At 34.8% G+C, this 27,391-nt stretch overlaps 1 protein-coding gene across 1 annotated transcript; it reads left to right on the forward strand.

Moving 5' to 3' along the window:
* The first annotated feature begins 2,329 nt into the window (after window positions 1-2,329).
* Window positions 2,330-27,325, forward strand: adam28 (ADAM metallopeptidase domain 28). The gene is made up of 23 exons (XM_056457849.1): window positions 2,330-2,348; window positions 6,675-6,753; window positions 8,010-8,095; window positions 8,668-8,741; window positions 8,948-9,026; window positions 9,168-9,244; window positions 11,306-11,501; window positions 11,785-11,847; window positions 12,703-12,774; window positions 13,523-13,692; window positions 14,167-14,248; window positions 16,633-16,763; window positions 17,183-17,360; window positions 18,453-18,542; window positions 20,360-20,555; window positions 20,646-20,748; window positions 20,843-20,999; window positions 24,170-24,250; window positions 24,434-24,524; window positions 24,622-24,730; window positions 25,129-25,219; window positions 25,305-25,385; window positions 26,658-27,325. Exons 2-23 carry the CDS (start codon window positions 6,693-6,695, stop codon window positions 26,685-26,687), a joined length of 2,298 nt encoding a protein of 765 aa, XP_056313824.1. The 5' UTR covers window positions 2,330-2,348; window positions 6,675-6,692; the 3' UTR covers window positions 26,688-27,325.
* The last annotated feature ends 66 nt before the right edge of the window (window positions 27,326-27,391 follow it).

Genomic DNA, 27,391 nt, shown 5'->3' on the forward strand with positions numbered 1-27,391 from the left:
AACAAAATTTAAAACTATTTCAGCATTAGTTTTGCTAAAGTTGCACACTAGTTTGATCACGTATAAATATCATTATAACTATAAGCCTACATGCTGACAATCAAAAACAAAATTACATGATATCACAGGTGATTGTTTTCTGACATAGTGCACATGAACTTTTGACATAGTGCACATGAAAAGACACGAATGACACTCCTCATAGAGTGTGAGATGGGAGGAAGTTGCAGCGAGACCTTGTGCAAAAAATAAAAAGTGTATTTATATTGATAGATAGGTAACTAGATAGAATAGACAGTGATAGGTTGATGTGCAACAGCCGCCAATCTGCTGCGCACGGCAAACACAGCTCTTGTGAAAGGGAAACGCCCGAGCGTTGCTTCTGTTCTCCATACACGCTGTGCAAAATAGGAGTTTGTCAATAAAGAAAAAAACAATGGGCTGCTGATTATGTCACATGGGCCAGTCTGTCCGAAAAAAAAAAACATCTTACTTTCAGAGCGTCACAGATCACAGCATAGTCAGTTAATTAGGCAGAAAAAAGTGATAGCCTGCTAAGCATTTTATAGGCCGATCAGATCATAAGAAGATAATCAGCCCGGCCTAGAAAGTATGTCGGCCCAGCGGGAAACTGCCCGGTCTGCCAGATGGCCAGTCCACCTCTGACCAGCACTAATTTAAACTTAAATAAAGTATAAATGTTTTGTCTATATTTTTGCTGTTCACCATAACACAAATAAAAACAAAAGACAAAAATGTTTATAATGATGACAAGGGTTAAACAGCTAAAACAATAAGACACATACCTGATGCACACAAAGACAGTGAATGAGTTATAATTCAGTTAACTTACCGATGAATAAAACAAACTGCAGAAGTAATATTATTACTTCTAAATTGATCAAATATGGGACAACAAAAGTGTCATACAAAGACAGCAGAATAAGCTATTGTTATACAAGTTACTATTGGTGCACAGTCTAGAACTCTATACAAATCTGTGAATGCACATACAATACATGCAACAGTAAATCAGAGGAAGAATGCATGAAGGACGCATGATCTCCAAGCAGGTCTACACATGCCTTCTGAATCTGATAAAGAGCTGTCTGTGCTTTAACTCACACATGATCTTTGCTGGATAATTCAAATCCTACAGGATTATTTAAAATCCAGCATAAACACATTATAACCATGAACATGAAGCATACAAATAAAAAGACAAATACAGATTAAACATCAAATATTGAATTAAAGAGATAGTTCACACAAAAAAAAAACGAAAATGACTACATCATTTACACTCCTTCATGTGGTTTTACACCTTTATAAGTTTCTTTCTTCTGTTGAACACAAAAGATAATTCTATGGAAGTCAATGGGTGCTCACTGGATTATTATTATACATATATTTTTGTGTTCAAGAACCTTTGTGTTCAAACAAAAGAAATGAACTCAAATAGGCTTTGAACAGCTAAATGATGAGTACATTTTGGGGTTACCAATCCCTTTAATGTTGTAAATAACTACAAATAATCTAATTATTCCATATAATACTTCAACACACCATGGAAATAAATCAATGAAAGAGCAATGTCTATTCTGGAATCCACATGGTTTCATAATAAGGTTTTGTAAGTGTGTGATGAGTTGTAAAGAGCATTTAGTTCATGCAGTGTTTTAAAATCTTACATCATTTGTAATGTTAATCATTTAAAGGATATGAATGTTCAGAGTGTGAAAAAAGTTTTTTATAGGAACTGTACAGGTCAACTGATAAATGATGGCTCTTTTATTGACCTTTTTAATGATTCGGATTTCAAGTTGTTCTCCCATGCAAACGTTTATATTCATGACAGAAAAGACAGCTGAGCAACAGGTCACAGCAGGACAGAAAACAGAAGGAGGAATAGGAAGAATGAAAAGCGCCACTTTGCAAACACATACGGCCATAAAATGGACACTGCATGCCCTTTCCACTCCAACAAGCGAACAATAGCTTTGTTTGAGGCATCAGGAGAAGGCACAATAATTGCAGTGTTGTCCTTGACTTGACCTTGTGTATTAGAGAAGAAGAACAAGAATGCATTTCAGTGGGAGAGGAAATCACACACTAAAGGAGCTGTTTATATCGAGATCACATTACACATATTGACGCTGACATCTTTGTGAAAAACACAAAAGCTGAAGAAAAGGGGAAGGACTGATGAAATGCACTTGGAAGATTATTTTGAAATGTACACGATGACCAAGCAATGTCTACAGGCTATTCAAGAATGGATGCGCAAGTCATGAACGAAAGTTGATAATACTAGCAATAATAAACAGCAAGAGAGCAGTGAAGTGACAGTAAGTCAAAGTTTTTTGTTTTGTGTTTATACTTGGCTTTCTGTACTCACCTGTAAACATTCTGTGAATTTATTATTATGCTATAAGCAGTATACGTCTTTTCAAATTAATATTTGTTATTTATTTATTTGATCATTGATTATTTGATCATTTAAAGTTCAAAATGACACCACTCGCAAGTCTTTTATCGTTATTTATTTGTTTGAGTAAAACAATCTTTTGATATTCAGCAACTGGTGATGGCAATTTCATTAAAATGTAAAATAAAAATATTTTCAGACATGTTTACATTATTAGACAGCACAATATCATTGTCTCAGAAATTACTGACCTATTTTAAATCTTACATTTTTAAGTAAAAAAAAGTGAAAATATTATTTGATCAATTTTCAATTTCACGTTTCAATCTGGCTTTAGGAGGGGAAAAAAACAGTAAAGAGGCTGCTATTCTACAGACTGCTATATGTAGCAAATCGATGCAAATGCTAACCTTGCAATGAAAATTTTTTTCACCAAAACAGCGAAACCCTTTCTAGGTTTTTTGTGTAGGCTTGTATTTTACAGTTCTGTAAAAATACTCAAAAATGTCTCTGCCAATGTTTATAAATGATAAAATTTGATTTACCAAAGTCACACAAGTGGCAATTTCACATCGGCCACATCTATAACCAAGAGGTGTCACATCCATAATGAAGCTTTTTCACAAAAAATTTAAAAATCTTAAATAAAATAAAATCATTATTTTTGATTTATATCATTTATATATAAATTTATCATTTTTGTTCTACTGCGTCAACTTTTATCCTTTTGATTAGCATTATTTCTTTTGGGTTGTGCAGTTTAATCTACAGAATTTCTACAAAGTATGTTTTATACTGTAAACTCACATACTTTTTTGGTCACATCCACAACACAGGTTTATTTCCCTCATTTAAGATATGATTCAGGAGTTCACACTTAGCTGAAGATTGGTTAAAAGCTTGTTTGGTATGCTGTCCCCGGAGAGAGCCCTGAGCTCAAAAGATCCTTGGCTTCCTCCTGTTTCTAGGGCAAGAGGGGAGATTAAGTTCAGGTAGATCTCTAGAACTCCCCCGCTTATTTGTGGCTGGGGCGCCCCCAAGGGGTGGCCAGGGGTGGCCGTATGTACTGTAACACCCCAATATGTTTTTGCTGTTGCTATTATTAATTTAAATGCACTTACGTAAATTTGCAATGTTTCAATTTATAAATAAAATGCAGCCACTAAATTATTGTGGATTGATTGGCACCAACGACATTGCTGATTCACTGCCCCTCCCCCTTTAAGCATGTGCTAAATACATGTTTGACCGTTATGCTATTTTGGCTACACCTCAAATAAATAAATGCATTTTCAAATCAGCTTTTCAGAATCTACTTTATTTAGCACCTTTATTTTTTTGCTGGTTGACTTACAAGGGCCTCAATGATTTCTCAAAATCTCAATGACTTTGATGATGTATTTGGCAAAAAAGAAACATCAACAGAATTAGTTGAATTAATAATATTGTGGCTCAAAACGAAATATGGATAAATTATATTATTAGGGTCTGTAGACTGTGTGTATATAGTAATGCCTTTTGTTCAGTTTGTTCCTTTGTCTGTGTTTTTAAACTAATTTTGCATTTGTATTTGGTTTGCACGTGTACTTGCTGATTTTTTCAAGGAATAAATTGCAACATTTTACCAGTAGTTAATTAAATGAATTAAAACTACATTATTTCATTTACCAGAAACAATAATATACTTTGCACTGAATTCATAATTATTATTGTTTTGTGTGCGACCCCAAGATTTGGTGTGGCCTCATCTGGCCACCCTTATGCAAATATTCTGGGGGCACCACTGATTTGTGGCTAATAACAAATTGCTTTATGAGGGAAAAATACTGTTGGCTAAGAACTTGACTATGATGCCTATTTGGTTTAGTCAATTTACAGTATGATGCATGTCTTTGATCGATGGGAGGAAACCGGGGTACCTGGAGGAAACTCATGCAAGCAAGGGGAGAACGTACACTCCGCACAGAAACGTCGACTGGCCTAGTAAGGATTCGAACCAGTGATGTTCTTGCAGTAAGGCAACAGTGCTAACCACTGTGCCACCCAATATAGGAAGGAGGAGGGGGGGGAATGGGGGAAGAAGAGAGGATTCTTCAAGACGAAGATGACGGTGCTAGCAAGACTACGGTTATGTATAGTAACTTAGAAAACATCTGATTGGAGAATCATGTGATGGTCAATGCAGGACCAGCCATGGTCAATCATAAGCACGTGATCCTCTCGAATCTAGTTTATAAATAAACTTCACAAAATGTTTACAGATTGATATTTTTCTAATCCGATAATTCAGTGGATAGTTGTTTTGGAAAATATATACAGATGTTTCAATGTAATGTTAGCATACTTTCTCTGTGTATTTATGGTTTATGTTTTACTGCAAATGTCACATCCATAATGCTGGAATGGCTCAAATGACTAACATAAACCTTGACAGAAATTGGCCTAGAGTTCTGCCTGAGTGCAGCATTGGATACAATAGATCACCAGACACGTTTAGATATATTAAGTGATTATGACTGTTCTATCCGGAACTGTTGAAAATTTATTTTATCTTACTTAAGTGGAAGCACATTTGTAGTATCTATCAATAATACTTTGTCTGAACCTTATAAGTTATCATGTGGGGTTCCACAGGGGTCAGTCTTAGGACCACTGCTTTTCAATCTTTGTTTGTTACCTATCAGTCACAGAAGCATAGTATTTCTTTTCATAGCTAGGCTGATGACAGAGCTCTACATAGCCGTATCTCCTGATGATCCAGTTCAACTCGATTGACCCTTAAATTGCATTCAAGACATCCTGCATTTTTTTAAATATACCCCTAAGCAAAACAAAATATACTAGGATGGAATCAAGTGGCAAAAAATTAGGAGTAGACTTTAACTTTAAACCTCAGACACGTAAAATAATCACAACTGCATTTATAATTTGAAGAACATCGTGAAAGAAAGACCCTTACTCTCTTTGATTAATACCAAACAATGAATGCATGCATTTATAACTAGCAGGCATGATAACTGTAATGCCCTTCTCACAGGTCTCCCAAAGAATACAATTATTCAACTACAACTAAAACAAAATACTGCTCCTAGAATATTGACAAAAACTAAAAAAGAGAGATCACATTGTACCTGCATTAATGCCATTGCACTGGTTACCTGTGAGTTTTTGATTTTAAAATTAGTTTACAAGGCACTGCATTGACTTGCTCCAGACTTTCTTTCATAAATGCTTGGTTTACGAACCCAGAAGGACTCTTAGGTCTTCAAATTCAGTTCTTTTAACTATACACTATATTAGAACTAATGAAATTTAGTGATGCTTCTTGTATTGTTCATGAAACAACCTTGATGTGCTTAAATCTAAATGAAAAACTTGCTCTTCAGTCTAGCTTTCGTGTAAAATCTTATAAAATTAATGTTTTATTTGTAAGTTAGATGTATTAGCAAATGTTTTTTAAAATGTGTTGTTGTATTTCATGTGTTTCTTTTATATTTTAAATGTATTAGCTATTTCTTTCTTGTAAAGCACTTTGAACTACATGAACCTATTTGGAAAAGTGCTTGCTTGCTTCAGAAGAGTTAAGAAAACATCATTTTTAATTGGTCTCTATTTTCCCCTTTGCTATCTTTAATATACGACAGATGCATAGCTATTTTATGTACAGTACATGAAAGAAGTCACTTAGATACCTTTGTTATTATACAATTAGTTTCTCTGTATGTGTTTTGATGTATGAGCACTGATTGGAGCCTCTTTTAGTGATCATTTGAGTTTCAGTGCTCAGATCACAATCAGTCTGTGCTTGAATTGTGTTCAGAAAACATTGGTGCAACATAACAGAACTGCCTGTACTTATCCACTTGACAGTAAAAAGAGCAGCTGTTTAAATGGATAATTAATTGATAATCATTTTAAATGACAGTAGCTTGGATGGTTAGGACCAAAAATGGAAAGATTTTAGCAAAGGTTAGATATTTCCTCAAAAATACTTCCTCAAATTGAACAAACACAGACAAATCTACCACGAAGCAGGAATAAATACGTCAGAGCCTGCCTGCATTTCTCTGTCACATTCTCTTTTCTCAGAGGCGTGTCTTAACAGGTCACAAATCTTTTATTCCTCTGTGTCATTTCCTGAAAGTCCATGTCTAGAGGTTAGACCGCTCTATAAGGTGTGGTCTATGGCCTAAACTAGACTCACGTCAACTATAAAACTTCACCTGACCATAATATCCTGTTTCAGTTGTTCTGAACGCTGACAATGGCCCAAAGACATTTGATGTTGTGGATCTTCACTCTGTGTGCTTCACTGGATCCCTCAGGTAAGACACTGGATACACCAGTGACTCTGCTTTACAATGACTGATTAACTTATCTGTGCTCAACCATGGGCTCTTCAACAATAACACTGCACTGCAACGGCACAGACTGAGACTTAGATTACTGTATGTTGTGTGGAGAAGCATGTGTGTTACAATAAGAAAGTTAAAGTGTCAGATTTTAGATTTATAGAGCTTACTGTACATTGCTGAGGTATGTGAGGATTTCATTTGTACTCATTCTAGACTTCACTGAAGGCAAAAATATTCATAATATATCTGATATCCCAGGTGTATATAAATGTCAAAGATTTTTTAAATATATGAATGTTTAAAACTAAATTATTGCATATTTTTAGATGACATAAGAAACATGAAGATAGTTAGTATGTCATTTCTTGTAAGCGTGTAGATTGCAGTGTTTTGTGTTACATATAAATATAATGAAATACAATGTTAACAATGTAAAAGTAATAATGTTAACACTATAAAGGTCTGGTCAATATACACACACCAAAGTCCAAAAATTAGTATGTAGTAATATAGTATTAACACTCACGTAACTATAATATAAAGTTTTAATAACTCATTGTTATTTTATCTGGCTACACCTTTGGCTGAATAGCAGTGTGTTTTGTTACCTCAGGTGCAATAACAAAAACCCACCTTCTTGATTAATGCAATTTCCTTGTATCAGGAGTGAAACAGTTTTGTGTTACTGCTCATGCTTATGCTACATAACTCTAAATTGAAAGGTCTATACTTATCTATTATTTGAAGAGTGTATTGTATGTTTTGCTAAACTGGTAAAAAAGATTACACTGATATTTAAAAAACTACCATGTAAATAACTCTTTAATGCTGATTGTTGTTACTGTTTGAACAGTTACACCTTAATAAACATTAACCACAAATGTTCTTAGTGGAAGACTGTAAAAATCACAGTAAAGCAAACATGCTTTAACAAAACAAGGATATCAATCTTGGCCAGAAAGTGTGTAAAACAGACATTGTCGGTTGGTTTTTCTACCTTAAAACAACAGAAGTCTGGCATTGCTGTAGATATGTTTGTTGGCAGTTATCACCAAAATCAGCCGTTCAAGTTTACACTTGTCCTTTCAATACACTATTTAGATCAAGTGAAACAGTCCTGAAATCTAAAAGCTACATTCACAGCCTCTATATTAAACTCAAAATACTGTATGTTTGTATTTAAGGAGTAATCTGTGATTCTGTGTGTGTTTGTTAATCTGCTACAGTTGGTCACATTCACGAACTACATGGCAAAATTTATGAGATTGTACGACCAATCAGATTACATGATCTGCAAAAAAGAGACTTACAGGTGAGTACTAATATACTCTCTAGTACTACATACAGTTAAAGTCCGAATTATAAGAATTTATAAGAATGAAAATTTCCTTTTTTAAATATTTCCCAAATTATGTTTAACAGAGCAAGGAAATTTTCACAATATGTCTGATAATATTTTTTCTTCTGGAGAAAGTTTTGTTTTATTTCGGCTAGAATAAAAGCATTTTGAAATAAATAAAAAAATAAAAATTTTAAGGTCTAGATAGTCTATAGAACAAACCATCATGATACAGTAACTTGCCAAATTACCCCAACCTGCCTAGTTAACCTAATTAACCTAGTTAAGCCTTTAAATATCACTTGAAGCTGTATAGTCTAGAAAAATATCTAGTCAAATATTATTTACTGACATCATGGCAATAAAATAAATCAGTTATTAGAAATGAGTTATTAAAACTATTATGTTTAGAAATGTGTTGAAAAAAATCTTCTCTCCGTTAAACAGAAATTGGGGAAAAAATAAACGGGACTAATAATTCAGGGGGGCTAATAATTCTGACTTCAACTGTATACCATTTGAAACCTGTTATTTCTTTCCTTCAGTCAAGACCGGACAGAGTGAAATATGCTATGACGCTGGGTGGTAAAGACTTGGAAATGCATCTCCAGAAAAACACGTACGTCTGTCTTCTCAGTTTCTCCTTTGTCATCATTTCTGTATATCTTGTGATATTTAATATCTGCACATGTTGCAACGCCAAAAAAAAACTTCCTCATTAATCCAGACGTATGTCTATCACATTAAAGCTGCAACACAGATTACACACTGATTTGATCATAAACCCTTTTGCAACTGATCTGAGAAATGTGTGTTGGCCAACAGTGGCATGCTGACTAAAGAATACAGCGAGACCTATTACACTGAAGATGGCATGCTGGTCACAACTACACCGGAGGATTTGGTATGTTATATCCAGTACACAGTAAAGAGTAAGATGAAATACTGTATAAAAAATACAACAATTTTATAAATCATTATTCTGATTTAATCCACATTCCACAGTGTACAAAATTTATGCAATTCTCTTTTAAATTCTCCACAGGATTTATGCTATTACCATGGGAAAATATTAAATGACAGTGACTCTTTGGTGAGCGTGAGCACCTGTGATGGACTACGGTAAGAAATTGCATTTGTGTATGTAATTTGGTGTGTGTAAAATATGATAACTCTTTACATTTGGAAGCCAATACGTAGAAATCTTGAGTCTGATTACAAAAAACAAAACATGAAATCTATGTATAAAACACTATTTTTGTTGTTTTAAGATTTATTTTAGCATTATTACAATAGGACAGTAGATATTGACAAGAAATGAAGTTCAGGAAAAGAAAAGGTAAGAGAGTCGTGATTTGAACATGGCCCCATCACAATTGCACCAAGTCAGCACCACTAGTCTATCAGCAGTAAGGATTTTTAGTTTTTTTTTTTGCGTTTGTTTTTTTTTTACTTAAAGCTCAGAAAACACACATAGAACACACATCTTTCCAATTTTTTTCCAAAATCCTTTACGAATTGCTATTCTGAATCCCCCAAAATTTACTAAGAAAAAGCACACATGGAAGCCACCGATCAAAACTCTCATGGCTGCCTACACACATTCAGAAGTGGATCAACAGGAATAAATAAGCCATGATATATCATAAAAAAAAGGTATGATAGCCTCAAAAACAATTATTTATCATCAGATACAGACATACTAATAACATTAAACTATGCTTTAACACATGTAATAACATTAAATTAAACCCTAAAACTGCGGTCACACTATACAGTAGTTTGTGTGCGCGAAATTCTGTCGTACGGCACTGTGAAAAGGGGCAGGATTAAATAAGATGATTAGAAATTTTAAAAAGCGAGCGATTGCTCCATATTTTAAACTTCTTTATAGAGAGGTCATGTTTTGATCCTCGATTGGTCTCACGCAGTCAAGTGATGCGATTTCGCAGGTTAGAGTTCACCAAGCTTGACTTTTGCAACGCAGTGATCTGCAAAACTTGACGCAGGAACTTGCGTTTGTGGTCTGACACATTCACGTGCGTATGAGTGAAAGTCTATGGGCAACACGACACAACACAACACAACACAACACGGCAGGCAGGCAGGCAGACAGGCAGGTAAGAGAGACCACACTCTGGAAACAAGCTTCAAACGGCTTGCAACTGATCAGCTTTTAAGGTAATGAGCAGCAGGTGCAATCAATCAACCTCCTCTCCTCTACACCTAGTTGAAAAACTGGTAACAGAAATAGAGAGAGAGGGAGAAAAGAAACCAAACACAACATACAACAATACGTACAAAAACAAAACATGGAATGTAACACAGCGGATGCTCTTTCAGCTGCAACTTATAAATGGAAAACTCCCAAACACACTCATTCACACACATACACTACGGGCAATTTAGCTTACCCAATTTACCTATACCGCATGTCTTTGGACTTGTGGGGGAAACCAGAGCACCTGGAGGAAACCAACACAGGGAGAACATGCAACCTCCACACAGAAATGCCAACTGGCAGCCAAGGCTCGAACCAGCGACCTTCTTGTTGAGGCGACAGCATTACCCACTGCGCCACCCAATTTGTAGCATTGTTCAAAGAAATAAAGTTCTATTTTGTGTGTCATTACAATTATTTTCAAGATCCAATGTCGCTGTACAAAATACTCTGTAATTAGAGTCTGCCTGTCTCCAATTCAAAATCATATCACATATCATGTCACAAAATTTGGTTGGTGTCTAAGCACATTGACAAAGAGATCTTCAACAGCTTGGCAACTGTACCTAAAGAGTGCCTTTATAATGTCTTGTGCATAACTATCAATCATTGAACACATGCCAAGAGAGCAGCCAACCATCCATCATATTTGTTTTTCAGCTGAAGTCAAGTTTAATCATGCAAATAATTGTGAGATCTCATGTTAAGATTTGATAATGATCTAAGGTTACACACTCTGCTTCTAAATATGCAGCAATATCAGTTAGTTGCCTCAACTGTGTTCTTCAACTTTCTGCAATTAAAGGAAGTTACAGCTTGATCTGTTTTTTCAGCTTAGATTAAATCAAACATATAAATCACGCATGCTTTCCTAAGTACTCTTAATTAAGTCAGCACTTGGGCAGCTTTCCAATCTCTTTCTAAAAGATCTTACTAATGACATTGTGTCCATGTCTTCACAGAGGCTATTTCCAAACAGCAGAGCAGAGGTTTCTGATCGAGCCGTTGTCTGAAGATAGTGATGGCGACCATGCCGTCTTCAAGTATGAAGATGTAAATGAAGCCACGCCAAGGGTGTGTGGAGTCACCAACACAACCTGGGATGAGAGTGGCGATGGAGTTCCTCCACGCATTCTCAAAGCACGCTCTCGTTCCTCAGTAAGAATGTGCATTCATTTACACTATTAGCATTACAAAAAGTATCATCAGGTTACAGCTCATAACGATTCATCTAATTTTAGCCAAATCATCATGTGATCAAGTCTCATTTGTTATTCTGAAATGTTGAGATGAGAATTGCAGTAAATTGCAGAAGTTAAAAGTAAAAAAGATTATCCTGTGTTAATACAGTTGAATGCAATCAAGTAGGTCACATTGTTCTCTGAATAGTAATTCTTCTGTTTTCTCTATTTATTGTGTCTGTTTATTTCCGCTTTATCAGGGGCCAACTTTATTCCAGCAGCAAAAATACAATGAGTTCTTCCTTGTTGCAGACAACAGAGAGGTAAGAGTGGTCAATGCCTCTCCATGAACAATGCAGAAAAAAAATACTAAAAATGTATTTATTTTTAGATTTTATATACAGTTAAAATCAAAATTATTAGCCCCTCTTTGAATTATTATTTTCTTTTTTAATTATTACCCAAATGATGTTTAGCAGAGCAAGGAAATTTTCAAAATATGTCTGATAAAATGTTTCCTCTGGAGAAAGTCTTATTTGTTTTATTTCGGCTAGAATAAAAGCAGTTTTAAATTTTTTAAAAAACATTTTAAGGTCAAAATTATTAGCCCCTTTAAGCTATTTTTTTTTTCGACTGTCTAGAGAAACAAACCATCATTATACAATAACTTGCCTAATTACCCTAACCTGTCTCGTTAACCTAACTTAGTTAAGTCTTTAAATGTCACTTTAAGCTGTATAGAAGTGTCTTGAAAAAAATATCTAGTAAAATATTATTTACTGTCATCATGACAAAGACAAAATAAATCAGTTATTAGAAATGAGTAATAAAAACTATTATGTTTAGAAATAGGTTTAAAAAATTCTCTCCGTTAAAAAGTAATAATTCTAATAATTACTCATTTAAAAACTAATAATTCTGACTTCAACTGTACATTAAGCTTTTTGACTTATTTTTGGCATCTTAGTCATTATCAGCTGCTATTTGACATTTAAAAACTTAAACAAGTTAAAGGATTTTGCGCTTGTTCAGCATTGTCATTCCCAAATTTCTAAATTTGTCAAAGTAAATTTAAAAACACTGATGCGAACAGATTTCAGACAGTGTGTCTTAAAGCCAGTGTGACTAATGAACGAAGTCATTATTTGATTTATCATTAAATTTATGTTTCCTCTCAGTACAAGAATCTGAACAGCGATATCGGGAAGCTGAGAAAGAGGATATTTGAGATCATCAACTTCATCAATAATGTAAGTTGCTGATGACACATAAGCATCTGAAAAAGTCTAGCATGACAACATTCATGACACACGGTGGTAAGCCACAGAAACTAGTGAGGCTATAGGCCAGGGGAACTGGCAAGGACTGGTTACAGATCTTTGCCATCAGCAGATCTTCTCAGGGGTATATATTTAGTGCTTAGTGATTTAGTCAAATCACACTGGATAACTTTCATGTTCTCCACAAGTTTAACATAGTTTAACTTTATTGTCCATTTTGCTTCTGTCCATTATAAAGTGGAAATGTGTCTGTCTACTAAACTAAATAGTAATTGTAACATCTTTAAATATTACAACAATTGCATGTGTTCCTACAACACAGGCTCATTGTAAAAATGTACCCGCGTATACATTTCTGGTGAGTGCAAATTACGTAGCCAGAACTACTAATTTGAAATCTGAAAAAGCGTACACAAACCTCCAGCAATGTATTTTGCAATCTCTAGAAATGTATAGGGGTACGTTTCAACAATGAGCCTGGGTTGTGTTCCTTCATTGTGAATCGCAATTAAAAAAAAGTCTACTAATAACATAGATAAAAATTTAAAAAGCAAATGTTAATTGTCTACATTATTACATTTTTTTATAACTTGTATATTTAGGTGTTAAATCTTAAAAACAAACTAACAAAAAACAGATGTTTGGACGCTGTTGTACACGATGTAGGACAACACACACAGTACAACTCTCTTTTTGTCATGCTTTTCTATCCATGCAGGTATATAAAGAAATCAACACCTTTGTTGCTCTGACTGGATTTGAAGTGTGGACAGATAGTGATAAGATAACAGTGTCTGCGGCTTCCGGAGCAACTTTGGACAGCTTTACCAAGTGGAGAAACAGTGACCTCATAAAACGGCAGCGGCACGACAATGCCCATCTCCTCACGTAAGCACCATTGACTACATGTGGAAATGAAATACTCTTAATCAGATTAGCTGTTCAAAGCCATGCCATTGTATTCTAAATGCTTAAAGGGATAGTTCACCCAAAAAAAAAAAAATTCCTATGGATTTACTCACACGCAAGTGGTTCTAAAATTTTATGAATTTCTTTCTGAGGAATGTTGGAAAAAAGCATCCGCTGATATGCAAAATAAGAACAAAAAATTAATTGGAAGTCAGTGGCTGCTGCCTTCCAACATTCTCCAAATATCTTCCTACCGAAAAAAGAAACACAAAAAGGTTTGGAACAAGTGGAGGGTATGGAAACAATGACAGAACTTTCCTATTTTCTGTAAACTATCCCTTTAAGAAGCTGAACCAGAAAGAAGCCAGACAATATATTCAATTCATTAACTAACCCAATGTAATTTAGCTGCACTGGGTGAAAATTAAACTTTGATTTTTGTCCTTCTGCCAGTGCAATTGACCTGGATGGAGCAACTGTAGGTCTGGCTTACATTGGAACTCTGTGTGGAGGACTTTCAACTGGGATTGTTCAGGTACTAATGAAAAAAAAAAGCATTGTCACAAATGTATAAGAAATTGTTACAAATAATGATTCATTATTGTGGTTATTTATTAATCAAGTTATTGTTTTCTAAATGTGCTTTAAAAGGAACTTATTAACCTTTTAAATTTCTGTAATGCTGTCGTTTGTGCTTGAAAATATACACAACGCTACAAAGCACAAAGTCCACTCCAACATCTGAATTTAAATAATTTCTGCCTGAGGCATAATCAAAAAGATCTCCAAGAGATACAGTTTCACTACTGTATTCACCAAACTGACATGTGCATCAATTCCCCAAATGTGTTTAGACAAAGGCTCGTGTGTCTTTGATAATTGACATAAAAGAGGACTTAGTTTTGTATTCCAGCAACACAGTGGTGAAAGCCGACTTTCTGTGTCCATACTTCATGTCTGTGCTCTAAGAACACTGTATATCATATGATACTGTATGTTTAAGCTTATAAGGCTATAAAACACTTGCAAATAATTAATGTTTAATGTTGATAAGGCACAACCACAAAAAAAAAGAGTTTCCAACCACCAAACTAATGTTGTACTTGTTCGTAACTAATTTTAATGAATTTGATTAATCAATCAATAAAAAAGGTCAGAAGATACATGTATTCATTAACATTAAAATGAGGTTATGATAATATGATAATAGTATAATCCACTAAAAAAATACAAATATGGTGTGTCTGAATTTAGCTGGATCAATTCAATTCAAGTTTATTTGTATAATGCTTTTTACAATAATTATTGTTTCAATTATTGATCACCATCGCATTGACTGCTGTGTAATACCTATTGGATAGTTTCTTGTTCTTTACTTAAACCAAATGTCCCATTCCCTAACTTTCAATGAGAGGTATGCTTAAAACGATGAACTTCCATAACTTACAATGAATAAAAAACAGAGGATAAAATCCCTCCAGAATTTTAGCGATTCTGCTAGCTTATGGTGCAAACTGAAAGAAAAGCTTGTGCTTTTTTAAATTGGTGCAGATATCCTCTGGCCAGCAAGGACAATATTCAAATTCTTTCTGCCGATCTTTGTGGTTTTAATTAAAAAACATATTTGCGTACAGAATGTTTTTATAGTGTGCGATACCTCGAGTTGTCATGGACACGGCACAGCAGTGTGTCTGGCATTATCGCAGTGCACATTCAGCCAAAGCCTATTTGAACGAGGCTACATTTATTGTATTGATGTAATGATTGCAAAAAGTAAATTTCTAACATCATTTTTTCTAATGCTCTTGTTGAAGAGATTTGAACAGTCGTTTATTTTCAACATTTAGAGTCATTCAACAAATAAAGAGGTTGAGAGGTTAACACTTTCTCTCTTCATTTCTCTAAGTGTTTATTTTATATTTTGACCAATGGTTCTTGAGGTCGAAAAAGTAATTAAGTTGTGTAAATTTGTGTATATAGTGGGTACGAAAAGTATTCAGACCTTCTTAATTTTTTCATTTTTTTTATATTGCAGCCATTTGCTAAAGTCATTTAAGTTCATTTTTTTCTCAATGTACACACAGCACCTCATATTGACAGAAAAAAACAGAATTGTTGACATTTTTGCATATTTATTAAAAATGAAAACATTACAAGGTCTTAAGTATTCAGACCCTTTGCTCAGTATTTAGTAGATGCACTATTTGATCTAATACAGCCATGAGTCTTTTTGGGAAAGGTACAACAAGTTTTTCACAGCTAGATTTGGGAATTCTCTGGCTTTCCTCCTTGCAGATTCTCTCCAGTTCTGTCAATTTGAATGGTAAACGTTGGTGGACAGACATTTTTAGGTCTCTCCAGAGATGCTTAATTGGGTGTAAGTCAGGGCTCTAGTTGGGCCATTCAAAAACAGTCACAAAATTGTTGTTAAATTACTCCTTTGTTATTTTAGCTGTGTGCTTAGAGTCATTGTATTGTTGAAAGGTAAACCTTCGGCCCAGCATGAGGTTTTCAACATGTCAACAAAAAAATAACTTCAATGATTTTAGAAAATGGCTGCAATATAACAAAGAGTGAAAATGAAAGGGTGCCTGAATACTTTCCGTACCTACTGTATTTTCATGGTAAAACAAAACAAAAAAGTCACAAAATTTGTAAAATCTGACTACAATCATCAGAAATCTTGATTAATGACAAACACACATCCCTTATATCAACGATTTGGACAAAATAAATAATTAAATAAAATTCCCTTTCAATGTCTGCAATAGACCTTTTAAAACTCCATGATATTCCATAAATTCCATGAGCCGCATGAACCATGATTTAATACTTCAAGACAGATTAAGAAACATCTACAGTATGTTGCAGCTTGCTTGTATCTACAGTTGAATGCTAACCGAACTTCCCTCTTCAAAGGATCACAACTCTATGGCCACAGCAGTGGGGGCAACTATAGCTCATGAGATGGGGCACAATCTCGGCATGAACCATGACAGCAGCTCCTGTGTTTGTTCTGACAGTTCATGCATCATGACAGCTGCTCTCAGGTACTGACTGTATATACTGACTCTAATACCATATACTGTACCTGCATATGCTTACTATTGTTGCATTCTACATCTCAGATGTAGAGAATATTGCATTCAAATCAGTCAAAACCACTACTTACTTACTACAAAAGAAGATAATTTGAAGAAAGCTGAAAACCTATAACCATTGACTTCCATAGTAGGAAAAACAAATATGGAAGTCAATGGTTATATGTTTTCAGCTTTCTTCAAAATAAAACATGTGAAGGGAGAGTAAATGTTGACACAATTTTAATTTTTGGGTGAACTATCCCTTTAATATTAGCAAATCAAATGTTTTCAATGTAGCACTTTAATCTCTGCAATTACAAAATCTTTAGGCCAGTACTGCAGATAGTCCAAATATGGTTCTGAAATAATACTTCATGTCTCTGCAGCTATTTCATCCCTCAACACTTTAGCAGCTGTAGTACTGGTGCCTTTGTAGACTATCTGAACAACAAAAGCCCAGAATGCCTTCTAAACAAACCCCAAGCAAGAGATCTGCTTCAGCCGGCTGTATGTGGGAATGGATTTGTGGAGATTGGAGAAGAATGCGACTGTGGAACGGTGCAGGTAAACAGTCTGGGGTTTTTCTAAATTCAATTCAACGAACTGTAATTGAAATTCCTACAGTAATGAAAAGATTAGAGCAAACAGCAAAGAAATATGACTTATTGTATTCCGCACATTGGAATGTAAGTAGGCCAGACATACCCAACAAGCAGAAGCCAAACGCTTTCAGGAAGAACGATTCTGTCAAGACATGCACAGCCTGTTCTCCACAGGAATGTTTTCAGCATACACATGACAACATGTTACTGAAGTATTCAGGTGCTAATGGGGGTTTGTGATGCATATGAGGACAGCTGATATTTCATAGTACATACAGTTGAAGTCAGAATTATCAGCCCCCCTCTATATTTTTTCACAATTTCGGCTTAATAGAAAGAACTTAGAACATATGTCTAAACATAATAGTTTTAATAACTCATGATTAATTTTATATTTGCCATGAGGACAGTAAATAATATTTTACATGATATTTTTAAGATACTAGTATTCAGCTTAAAGTGCAATGTAAAGGCTTAACTAGGTTAATTAGGCAAGTAATTATGCAAATCATAGTATAACTATTGTTTTTACTATAGACAATCGAAAAAAAAAACATTAAAATGGTTTTAAAAAACTAAAATTAAAAAATAAAATAATAAAACAATTAAGACTTTCTCCAAAAGAAAAAAATATTATAGGAAATACTGTAAAAAATTCCTTACCTCATTAAACATAATTTGGGAAATATTTGAAGAATATATATATACAACCATACACATAGTTAAAATTAATATATATATAGAATATATATATTAATTTTAACTATGTGCTCTCTCTACTGAGTTTAGTATGCATGTACTGTAATATGATTGCAGATTTGTTTAAATGTACATTAGTCTTTTTTCCTGACATTTGAGTAGCATGTACCTTATTCACCTATTGTCTGCTTTGGCAAGTAAATTAATTTTCAGCACATTTTTCTCAGAACAAGTGCTTGAAAAGACATTTATTATGTGCACACAACTTGAACACACCCACTATGCTAAGATGTCAAAAGAAATTCTCAGTGTTGTTATTTCACAACCAAGATTAACTCTATATGTTTTTGTATAGGAGTGTAAAAACCCATGTTGCAATGCAACCACCTGCAAACTGACTGTAGGCTCACAATGTGCTGCAGGAGAATGTTGTGACAACTGTAAGGTAAGGTGGAGTAGTTTTGCTGCCATTCATCAAATCACGAAAGTATTAAACAACTGCTTGGAACATATACAGTGCTCAGCATAAATGATTACACCCAATTTTGAAAATGAATATTTTCAACCATTTATATTTTGGTCTACTCATTTTTGGACTGTTTTCATAAGTTATTTTGTAAGATTAACAGCAGATTTGGCTTCAGTACTGACTAATGTCTATGCATATTAGTATATGTATGGGCTTTTGAAGTAGACCTAAAATGTTAACCTGTTGATTTGTTTAGCGGTTAAAAGAGACATAACACCAACAACTATTATAAACCAAATAGGCTTTAAGTACAAGATTTTAAAAATGTGTTTACATTTGTTCTTACCTACAACAACTACCATAAACTAAATAGGCTTTATGTCTCTTTTACCTCTAAACAAATCAACAGGTGAACATTTTAGGTCTACTTTAAAACCCCATACCTAAGCAATATAATTTTTACAGTGGGAAAACACTACAGACTTGAGTTCATGATCAGTCTGAATGTAATTTATTTTTATAAATTTTAAAAAGCTCAATGTAATATGTGTACCAAACTGGTACTTGTTCTTTGGTAAAAAAAATGCTTGCACTGTTTTGAATATGGACTATTATTGATTTTAAACTTACCATGGTGTGCAAAAACCAGCTCTGTCAAATCAGTGATTGGAGGAAAATCAATCTAATGACGTTCACTTTTACGATAAATAATAGTCCAAAATAATGTAAAACCATCAATAACACTTTAAAATAATGATCCATAGTTGTCGGTGCCAGTGGTGTAGTGGTTAGTGCGTCGGCATATGCATTTCGGAGCTTACGACGACCCGAGTTCAATTCCTGCCTCGTGATCCTATGCCAATCCTTCCCCTCTCTATGCTCCCCCTGCTTTCCTGTCAATACTCTTTACTGTCCTATCCATTAAAGGTAAAAACCCTGAAAAATAATTCTATAATAATAATGGTCCATAATTAATGTTAATGTATTTACTAACATGAACAAACTATTAGTAATACATTTGTTACTGTGTGTATTCATCTTTGTTAATGTTAGTTTTTGCTCTTTAAGTTAAATAATGTTAGTTCATGTTAACTCTAGCATTAACTATTGTTAGCAAGCACAACTTTGGATTTTTTTATAACGCCTCAGTTAATGTTGAACTATGATTAATAAATGCTTTGCAAGATTATTCAAACTTACCTAATGGACCATTACTCTGAAGTGTTACCAAACAGTCTTTAAAAATGTAACAAAATGTCAAAAATCTGTTTTAAAATATATGATCATATGAAATTACTGTTAACTACCACCTAGTCTTACATAGCCAGACCTCCACAGCAGGTAAAGGTCTGGACTCATTTGCTGATTTCATTACCATCTGACTGAGGTGTTAATCAACCATACACAGTTCATTTTGTTCAGCATGATGTTTAGAGGCATAAGTAATGTTGATGTCTCCACATTAGTGTCTTTTAGAGAGCCTATGCACTAAATTACATGTCCTTTAGAAATCTCAGTGATCACTTGATCATCATAAGTCAAATTTGTAAGCGCAGCCACTTTCTTCATTCATGTAAGGGGGTTTGTCAACCTGAAGCCTTTGTTTTCAGGCAGACACTTAAAGAATGCAACACATTACAGAAGATAGAATTCATCCAAGTGTTTCCAATGTTATGCTCCATATGCATCAGGCATTCAGCCAGCAGTAGTGACATCTGAAGCTGTGAAGAACTACCATCAAACTTACAAACTCTGAAGTGTAACCTACATATGTTTTTATTTCTCCCCATCAGATCATGTCAGCCTCACACGTGTGTCGTCCTAAAGTCGATGACTGTGATTTACCTGAGTCATGCACTGGAAAATCAGCCGAGTGTCCTGAAGATGTCTTTACAGTCAATGGAGTCCCTTGCAAGAACGGGAAAGGCTATTGCTACAATGGCCAGTGTCCTATGAAAGAGGAGCAGTGCATTAAAATGTGGGGACCAAGTGAGTATATTGATGCAATACAGTGATACTGAATAAGAATCAGATCCTTATGACTTTGTTGACTTTTTAAAACTTTTATCAATAATAAAGCTTCGGTGGTGGCTCGAGATTTCTGCTACAACATAAACACAAGAGCAGAGTACTATGCTTACTGCAAACGCAATGGAGATAAATATATCGGATGCCAAAAACAGTATGATTTTCCATCTGCATTTACATCCATTCATTCTTTCCATATATCTGTTTTGCTCCATCTGCTCAACTACCAGTTTTATTTCTCTCTACAGAGACATCATGTGTGGAAAGCTGTTTTGTGAAAATGGCAATGAAAATCCCAATTATGGTCGCTTGGTGACATTCAACAACTGTAAAGCCACATTTTACGGCAGTCCTGAAGAGGATTATGGCCAAGTCGACATTGGCACCAAATGTGGGGAAGGGCTGGTAAGGCTAATCTCTGTCAATTATAATGCAAACACACCAACATCTAGAAGTTCTTTAATAAGTACTCCTTTAAAAAGCCATGTCCACACGTACATGGTATTTTTATAGCGTTTTCCCTGCCTTCATTTAAAACAAAATTCACATAAAAATGCACTGTAAAGCATGTTAAGAACACGCGAAACAACAAAAGCCTTTTATGTTGGGTTCACACCAAACGCAGAATTAAAGGTGCAGTGGGTGATCTGCCATAATGCTAATATTAGCATAACTTTGAAAATTTACATCCCTCCCCTGCCGTCCAAAGCCATGCCTCCTTAAGTCACCCAATAGATGACAATCTGATGATGATAGATGACCTTATATAACACTAGATCATGTCATTCACCAGTTAGAAAACACTATGGAGCCACACACTTTGTCCAGCGTAGTTGTTGACAGGTCAGCGGGTGCAGGAATTATATTTCCCAAAACTGGCATTGGGGTAAAGTTGGTTTTATATCCGCACATTCAGACTTTCTCCTTAATAATATAATTTCAGAAAAGTATTGTTTGCAAATTCTAAGTAGTGAAATCATATAATCAGCCAATGACTATAAAATACAACACTGTTCACAGTCAACTAAATAGTGCTAATTCTGTTTTGAAGTCATACCTACAGTACATGCTATTTCAGACCCAATATTAACGTTAGTAGTGGAAGCGTGACAGGTTGTCACTGTTCAAAAATGAACGAATATGCGAATATAAAATCAAACTTTACCTCAGTAAAGCTGGTGAGGTGGAAGAGCACTATTTACTTTTGTGTTGTTATTCAACTAAATAAAAATCTGATCAGAAAATAGGAGTGCTGAAAACACATATATCCTATCATCTTTTTACATTACACTTACATTACCAAGACAAGTGACATTTTCAAATTGTGCTCGGTGATCCTCATACATCACTAGTTTTCATCTCTTTTTACACTTGAACAACTAAATGAATGCTTAGGTCTATTTAAACGACTATACTTTCAATGCTGTAAAAGATACTCCATGAACTTAAAATAGTCTAATATCTTTTGCCGGACATTTTCAGAGGCTGAAAAAAACCTCCGTGTCCATTCATTAACATTCAAATCTACCTAAGCTTTGTGTGACTAAAATAGTTTTAAAACATAGCTGTATAAAGGTAACACTGCTGCCATATTGTCATCCTTTAGACCGTTGTTTTGAACTGCATAATGTCATTTCCCTCCAGCGTACAAAAGTAATTCCGATATTGATTCAGGATTTAGAAAAGTTCTGATTCTGCATTTTTTTCTCTGAAGCCCTTTCAAAAATGATCTTTCTTTTCATGGATACAAGGCCACGATGGTCATACAGAAAGAAGTTCAGGTTGATGCTTGCTGAGTTAACTTGATGTCACTCTCTGTCAGCTGTAGATCCATGCTTCATGTAAACACGCGAGGGACGTATCTACTGTATCTGCATGACAGGCTGCACAGAAATACACATTTAAATTTGTTGATGACAGCTTGAGATACCCGTCGTAATTGAGTTATTAGTCTGCCTGACGATTTTTAATCTGATGAACATTTTTTAGTCTTATGCCTTACCCAGAATATAAAAATACATATAAATACATTTAGACCATTTACTTTAATCAGTACTATCAGAATGTGTGGAGGCTTTTAACCAGCACAACAAAAAATGTTTCTGAAGTCAATCACCTTCTGCACCTTTAAATATCTGCGTAAGTATATTGCATATTGCAGTTTTACCATCCCTCAGTGCGAACAACGTGGAATACGCAACAATTTAGCCTCACATCACATCTTCCACATTTGGGCTGCAGTTTCAGGACTGAACCACCCCTACCACCTAAACCCAATGCCCACAGGAAACGCGGTAAACACTGAATGTCAAAATATGCAGTTAATGTGAATGTGGAAGGTAACTGTTCAATTCAAGGCCCAATTCTAATTCTAACCTTAAGTCCTTCCCTTTACCCCTACACCCTGTTTTGTGTGTTCACGTGAAGGGGTAGAGGTATCCCAATTCTCTTTAGCTTGAAGGTGTAGGGCTAAGAGGAAGGGATTTATAGCCCTTGAAACAGAGATTTTCCAGGATCATACTAGAAACCATGTATGAAAATTTTCTACAATGGCAACATGGCTGCATATGCAAGTCAGTAGATGCACAAATTAGTATTGTTTTGGCATTATTCATAATTTTTACAACAAACAAGCATATGTTTTAATACATTCATAACTGCGTTTGTGTTTTACGGTCATGCTTTTTAAAATACAATTAAAAAAAGCTAAATTTCACTATCTATAATCTATAATAATAACACCCGTATAGTAGTCCCACAACATACTTTCACGTCTGTCATTCGGATACCCTGTCAGTAAAGTCTAGTGGCTGGGAATGAGCTTTTTACAGAGTCTGGTATAATGTTCATATTGTTTTTGTGTGTTTATAAAGATGAATATGTCCATGGTGTGAATGAGCAGTACAGTTACAAGCTTATTGCCACATTATATCATTATGATAACATGATATCGTTGCCTTCAGTGATGTCCTGAAGATAAATACCAAAATAAATAACGCAACTGGAATAATTACAGCAGTCACTATCATCAATTTCATATTTAGTATGAGATTGTGATGGCATTTGAAGACTTGTGCAGGTGTTGCTGTCCCATTTTTTAGGGGTACATTTTGAAGCACTCTGTTTCAAGGGCCAAGAAGAAGGGGTAGGGGTAGATTTTTTATATCTTTTACCCCCTACTGGATGGATAAGGAACAACAGATGTAAAACAAAGGTCCTAGAAATACGGTCCTAGAAACGTGTTCAAGCTTCTCCGGCTGTTCAGGAACAAACTATTGTAACTCAGCCGTGTTAGCCAATCAGAAAGAAGAAAACAGAAAACCGAAATCATGAGGCAAAAAAATCTGGTTTAAGTGGCCACACAACCACACTGTACCCGATGTCTCAGAAAATCGTCATCCTGGCTGCAGTTTTTAGAAAGATTCAATTTCAGTCACTTGATACTGCATTTTCATGTGGAGAAACTGCCAAACTGCGTAGAAAAAACTGTGAAAATACCATGTTAGTGCCACAGGAAGCATATATATAAATATACACAGTATTTTTGCCATTGATTTTGTTGGATGTTTTCACAGGTTTGTAACCAGAATGAGTGTGTTGACCTAGAGACGGCTTATAAAGCAACAAACTGCTCAAACAAATGCAAAGGCCACGGGGTATGACCTATTTTCAATATTACATTCTCATTAGTCTTTATAAAATAACACAGACTTTTTGACCAGTGCTCTATTTTGAAAAGGTCATTGGTTTGTTACTCAATTCTAATAACATAATTTCCTTCCTACATTACAAGATGCAACTGTGTTATTTAGAAGAACTAATATAAGTATATGTTACAGGTTTGTGACCACAGACTGCAATGCAAATGTGAACCTGGATGGTTGCTGCCAGATTGTGACAAACCAGCAGACAGTGAGGGTTTGTCTAAAGGTATTTTAATCTAGCAAACACTGCGTTCATTGTAGCCTCATATTCTTTTAGTTTTGAGGATAATGAGTGAGACCCTTTTGCCTCTTTGCACTTCTAGGTGTGATAATAGCCATTTCTGTGATCGTGACCATCGTGATTGTGATACTTCTAATTGGACTGACTGTCTTCTTATGCAAACGCAGAACAAGCACTCCACATTCATACAGGTAAGACTACAGGAAACCACTACTTGCACATGGGTGACATTAATAAATCAAGCATCGGAGCAAACAATTTTGTGTTTAATAGATAGCTAAACATAGGCAGCTTGGCTAAAACAAGGCTAAACTTGGGCTGTCAGTGAAAATCTAATAGAAATTTAATAATAGCCCAAAACTAGACTAGTCGTCAAATAGACAAAGTTATTGTGTAGTCATTCATTTCTCTTTACTTGATGACTAGTCTAGTTTTGGCCTATTCTTAGACGACTATTAGATTTTCATTGACAGCCCAAATTTAGCCTTGTTTTAGCCAAGATGACTGTGTTTAGACATCTATTAGACATCTTTTTTTTTTTTTTTTAAATGCTTGTTGGGATATTACATATTGTTTTTTTCTTTTTTAGAAGCCAGCCAAGGCAGCAGAAAGTTCATGTAGTTGACATCCCGGATCTCAGCCAACAGAGACATACTACGCCAAATCAGAAGCCAACTCCAGTAACTTCCTGCCACATCTTACTTATTTATAATCTAAATTGAATGTAAAGAAATTACATGATTTTTCTTCTTGATTCTTCTTTAGGTAATCAAGCCCTCAGCACCCCCTCCACCTCCACCCTACTCAGTGCACGCTCCACATAATGACTTCATGGCTGCACGACAGGTAGCACAGCTCAATATTTAAATGGATATTTCAGCCCAAAAGCAAAAATTAATAACTCACATCCTCATGTTGTTCCAATAAAGCTTCATAGTTTGCCTTGGTCCAATCCAAAGCACATAAGACACTAAGTAACACGTTTAATGACTGTGTTTAAACAGATAGTTCACTCGAAGTCGAAAATGAAAATTACACACAAGACAAGTCAATAGATGAATATAAATCTCTCTAATTGTTTACTTCAGTATCTGGTACGAGGGCGAACAAGTGTCTAGATGTATGGAACAATAACTATCCTATGGTGAACTACCCCTAAAGCAGCTGTTTGTTTGTTTTTTTCCTTCATTTTTTTTTTGTTTGTTTGAGAGTAGGCTATGAGCTCCCTGCTTAATTGGCAAAGACAAGTCACGTGTAATATTACAAGATCAAATTAGTTTGCAGACTTACCTGCTATTTGCACGCCATCTTGAGACCAGATTTTCTTTCGATGTCGTATATCGTCGTGAGCAGCATGTAAAATGTTCTGTGATATAGGCTACCATTTGATATACTGTACCATACTTCCCAGTCTATCCTAATAACACTGTCAGAGTACTTTACTTTGTCGTTGAACTATTCGGTCTTCAGTTTTCCATGACGTTTGTACGCCGTTTAACTTATGCGCGATGATGTGTCGTCACATGTGGAAGCACACTTTTCGCGGCATTTCGTTCCCGTTTCGCAAAGTTACATAGCGAAAACCAAAGGCGATTGCATTTCCCACCTTCTTAAGTCATCTATTTATACAATATAAACAAAATTGTAGTCGATTAATATGGTTGATATACTTTCACTAATATAATGTTAATTTGAAATACAATACAGCGTTGTTTCACAGCTTCAATTTTGGTGGGCAATTGGAACTCTTGAAAAATGAGTCAAATTCACCTACTGTATCTCTAATAAAAGTCTTTTATTTTAATTACTGTCCCCAATTTACCTACATTAGGCTAGAGACAGATGTTTCAGTGGTAATTAAAGACAAATCATTCACCTTATTAGAAATCAGTGTAACATTAAAATGATTTAAATTTGCCTTCAGATTTGAAAACCTCAAAATATCATATCCTTGATTATCATTTATTTTAAGCTTGAATAATGTTATAAAAGGTGAAAATGGAATAAATGTTTTGGGTGAACTGTACTGTACAATCACCTCTCCCAAGTCAAGTGACTAAAGTATTTGAAAAATGTAGTTATCAGGTCTTCTGACACTGTTAATTCTCCCCCTTTTAGGCTCTTAGACCACCTACTCCAAGAGTGTGACATGGAGCACCTGTGTCCAAAGTGTGACCGGCGGGCGCTAGTGTCACTCCAGACCTTACTGTGAAAAAAAGCCAAATGCTTAGCACACTGAAATTCAATTTACAGTGTGTAAACTATTATTGAGTCAATGAATGTCATGCTTGTTTTTAACTGGAACTTTTATAGATATAATTTTATTTATTTGTACAGTCTTTTTTGTGTAAATGAGCACAAATTCTGTATTGTAATGATTCTTTTTATGATTTGCTGATCAGTTCTAAAGCAATACTTTTTTACGGAGACAAAATTAAAGCTTGAGACTTTACATTACTTCAGAAAATTACTACATCCCATAGATTAAATTCTTTTCTACTTTTGTATGCTGTGTCAACAAGCAGCTCAAGCAATACTGTACTTTGTAACATACTTTTTTATGATGCACTTTCAACAGATATCTAATTATAAATGCTTAAAACACACAAAAATGTCTGTGTTGTATGTATTAAAACCTGTTTTACCCTGAATGCAACATTAATATATAATAGAAACACGGTGGCCGAGAGAGCTTAACATGCTGCAATTTAAGAAAAGATCTTTAAGGAAAGATCTTCATCGGTTTGAAAGCACACATCTTGCAAATCCTCACAATGCATAAACATAAAAATGATGCTGCATTCTCTCACAACACAAACAAATTAATAAAATGTGCTTTTTAAATTATGGAG

This window comes from Danio aesculapii, chromosome 5 (genome assembly GCF_903798145.1).
Source record: "Danio aesculapii chromosome 5, fDanAes4.1, whole genome shotgun sequence".
In the NCBI taxonomy this organism is placed as follows: domain Eukaryota; kingdom Metazoa; phylum Chordata; class Actinopteri; order Cypriniformes; family Danionidae; genus Danio; species Danio aesculapii.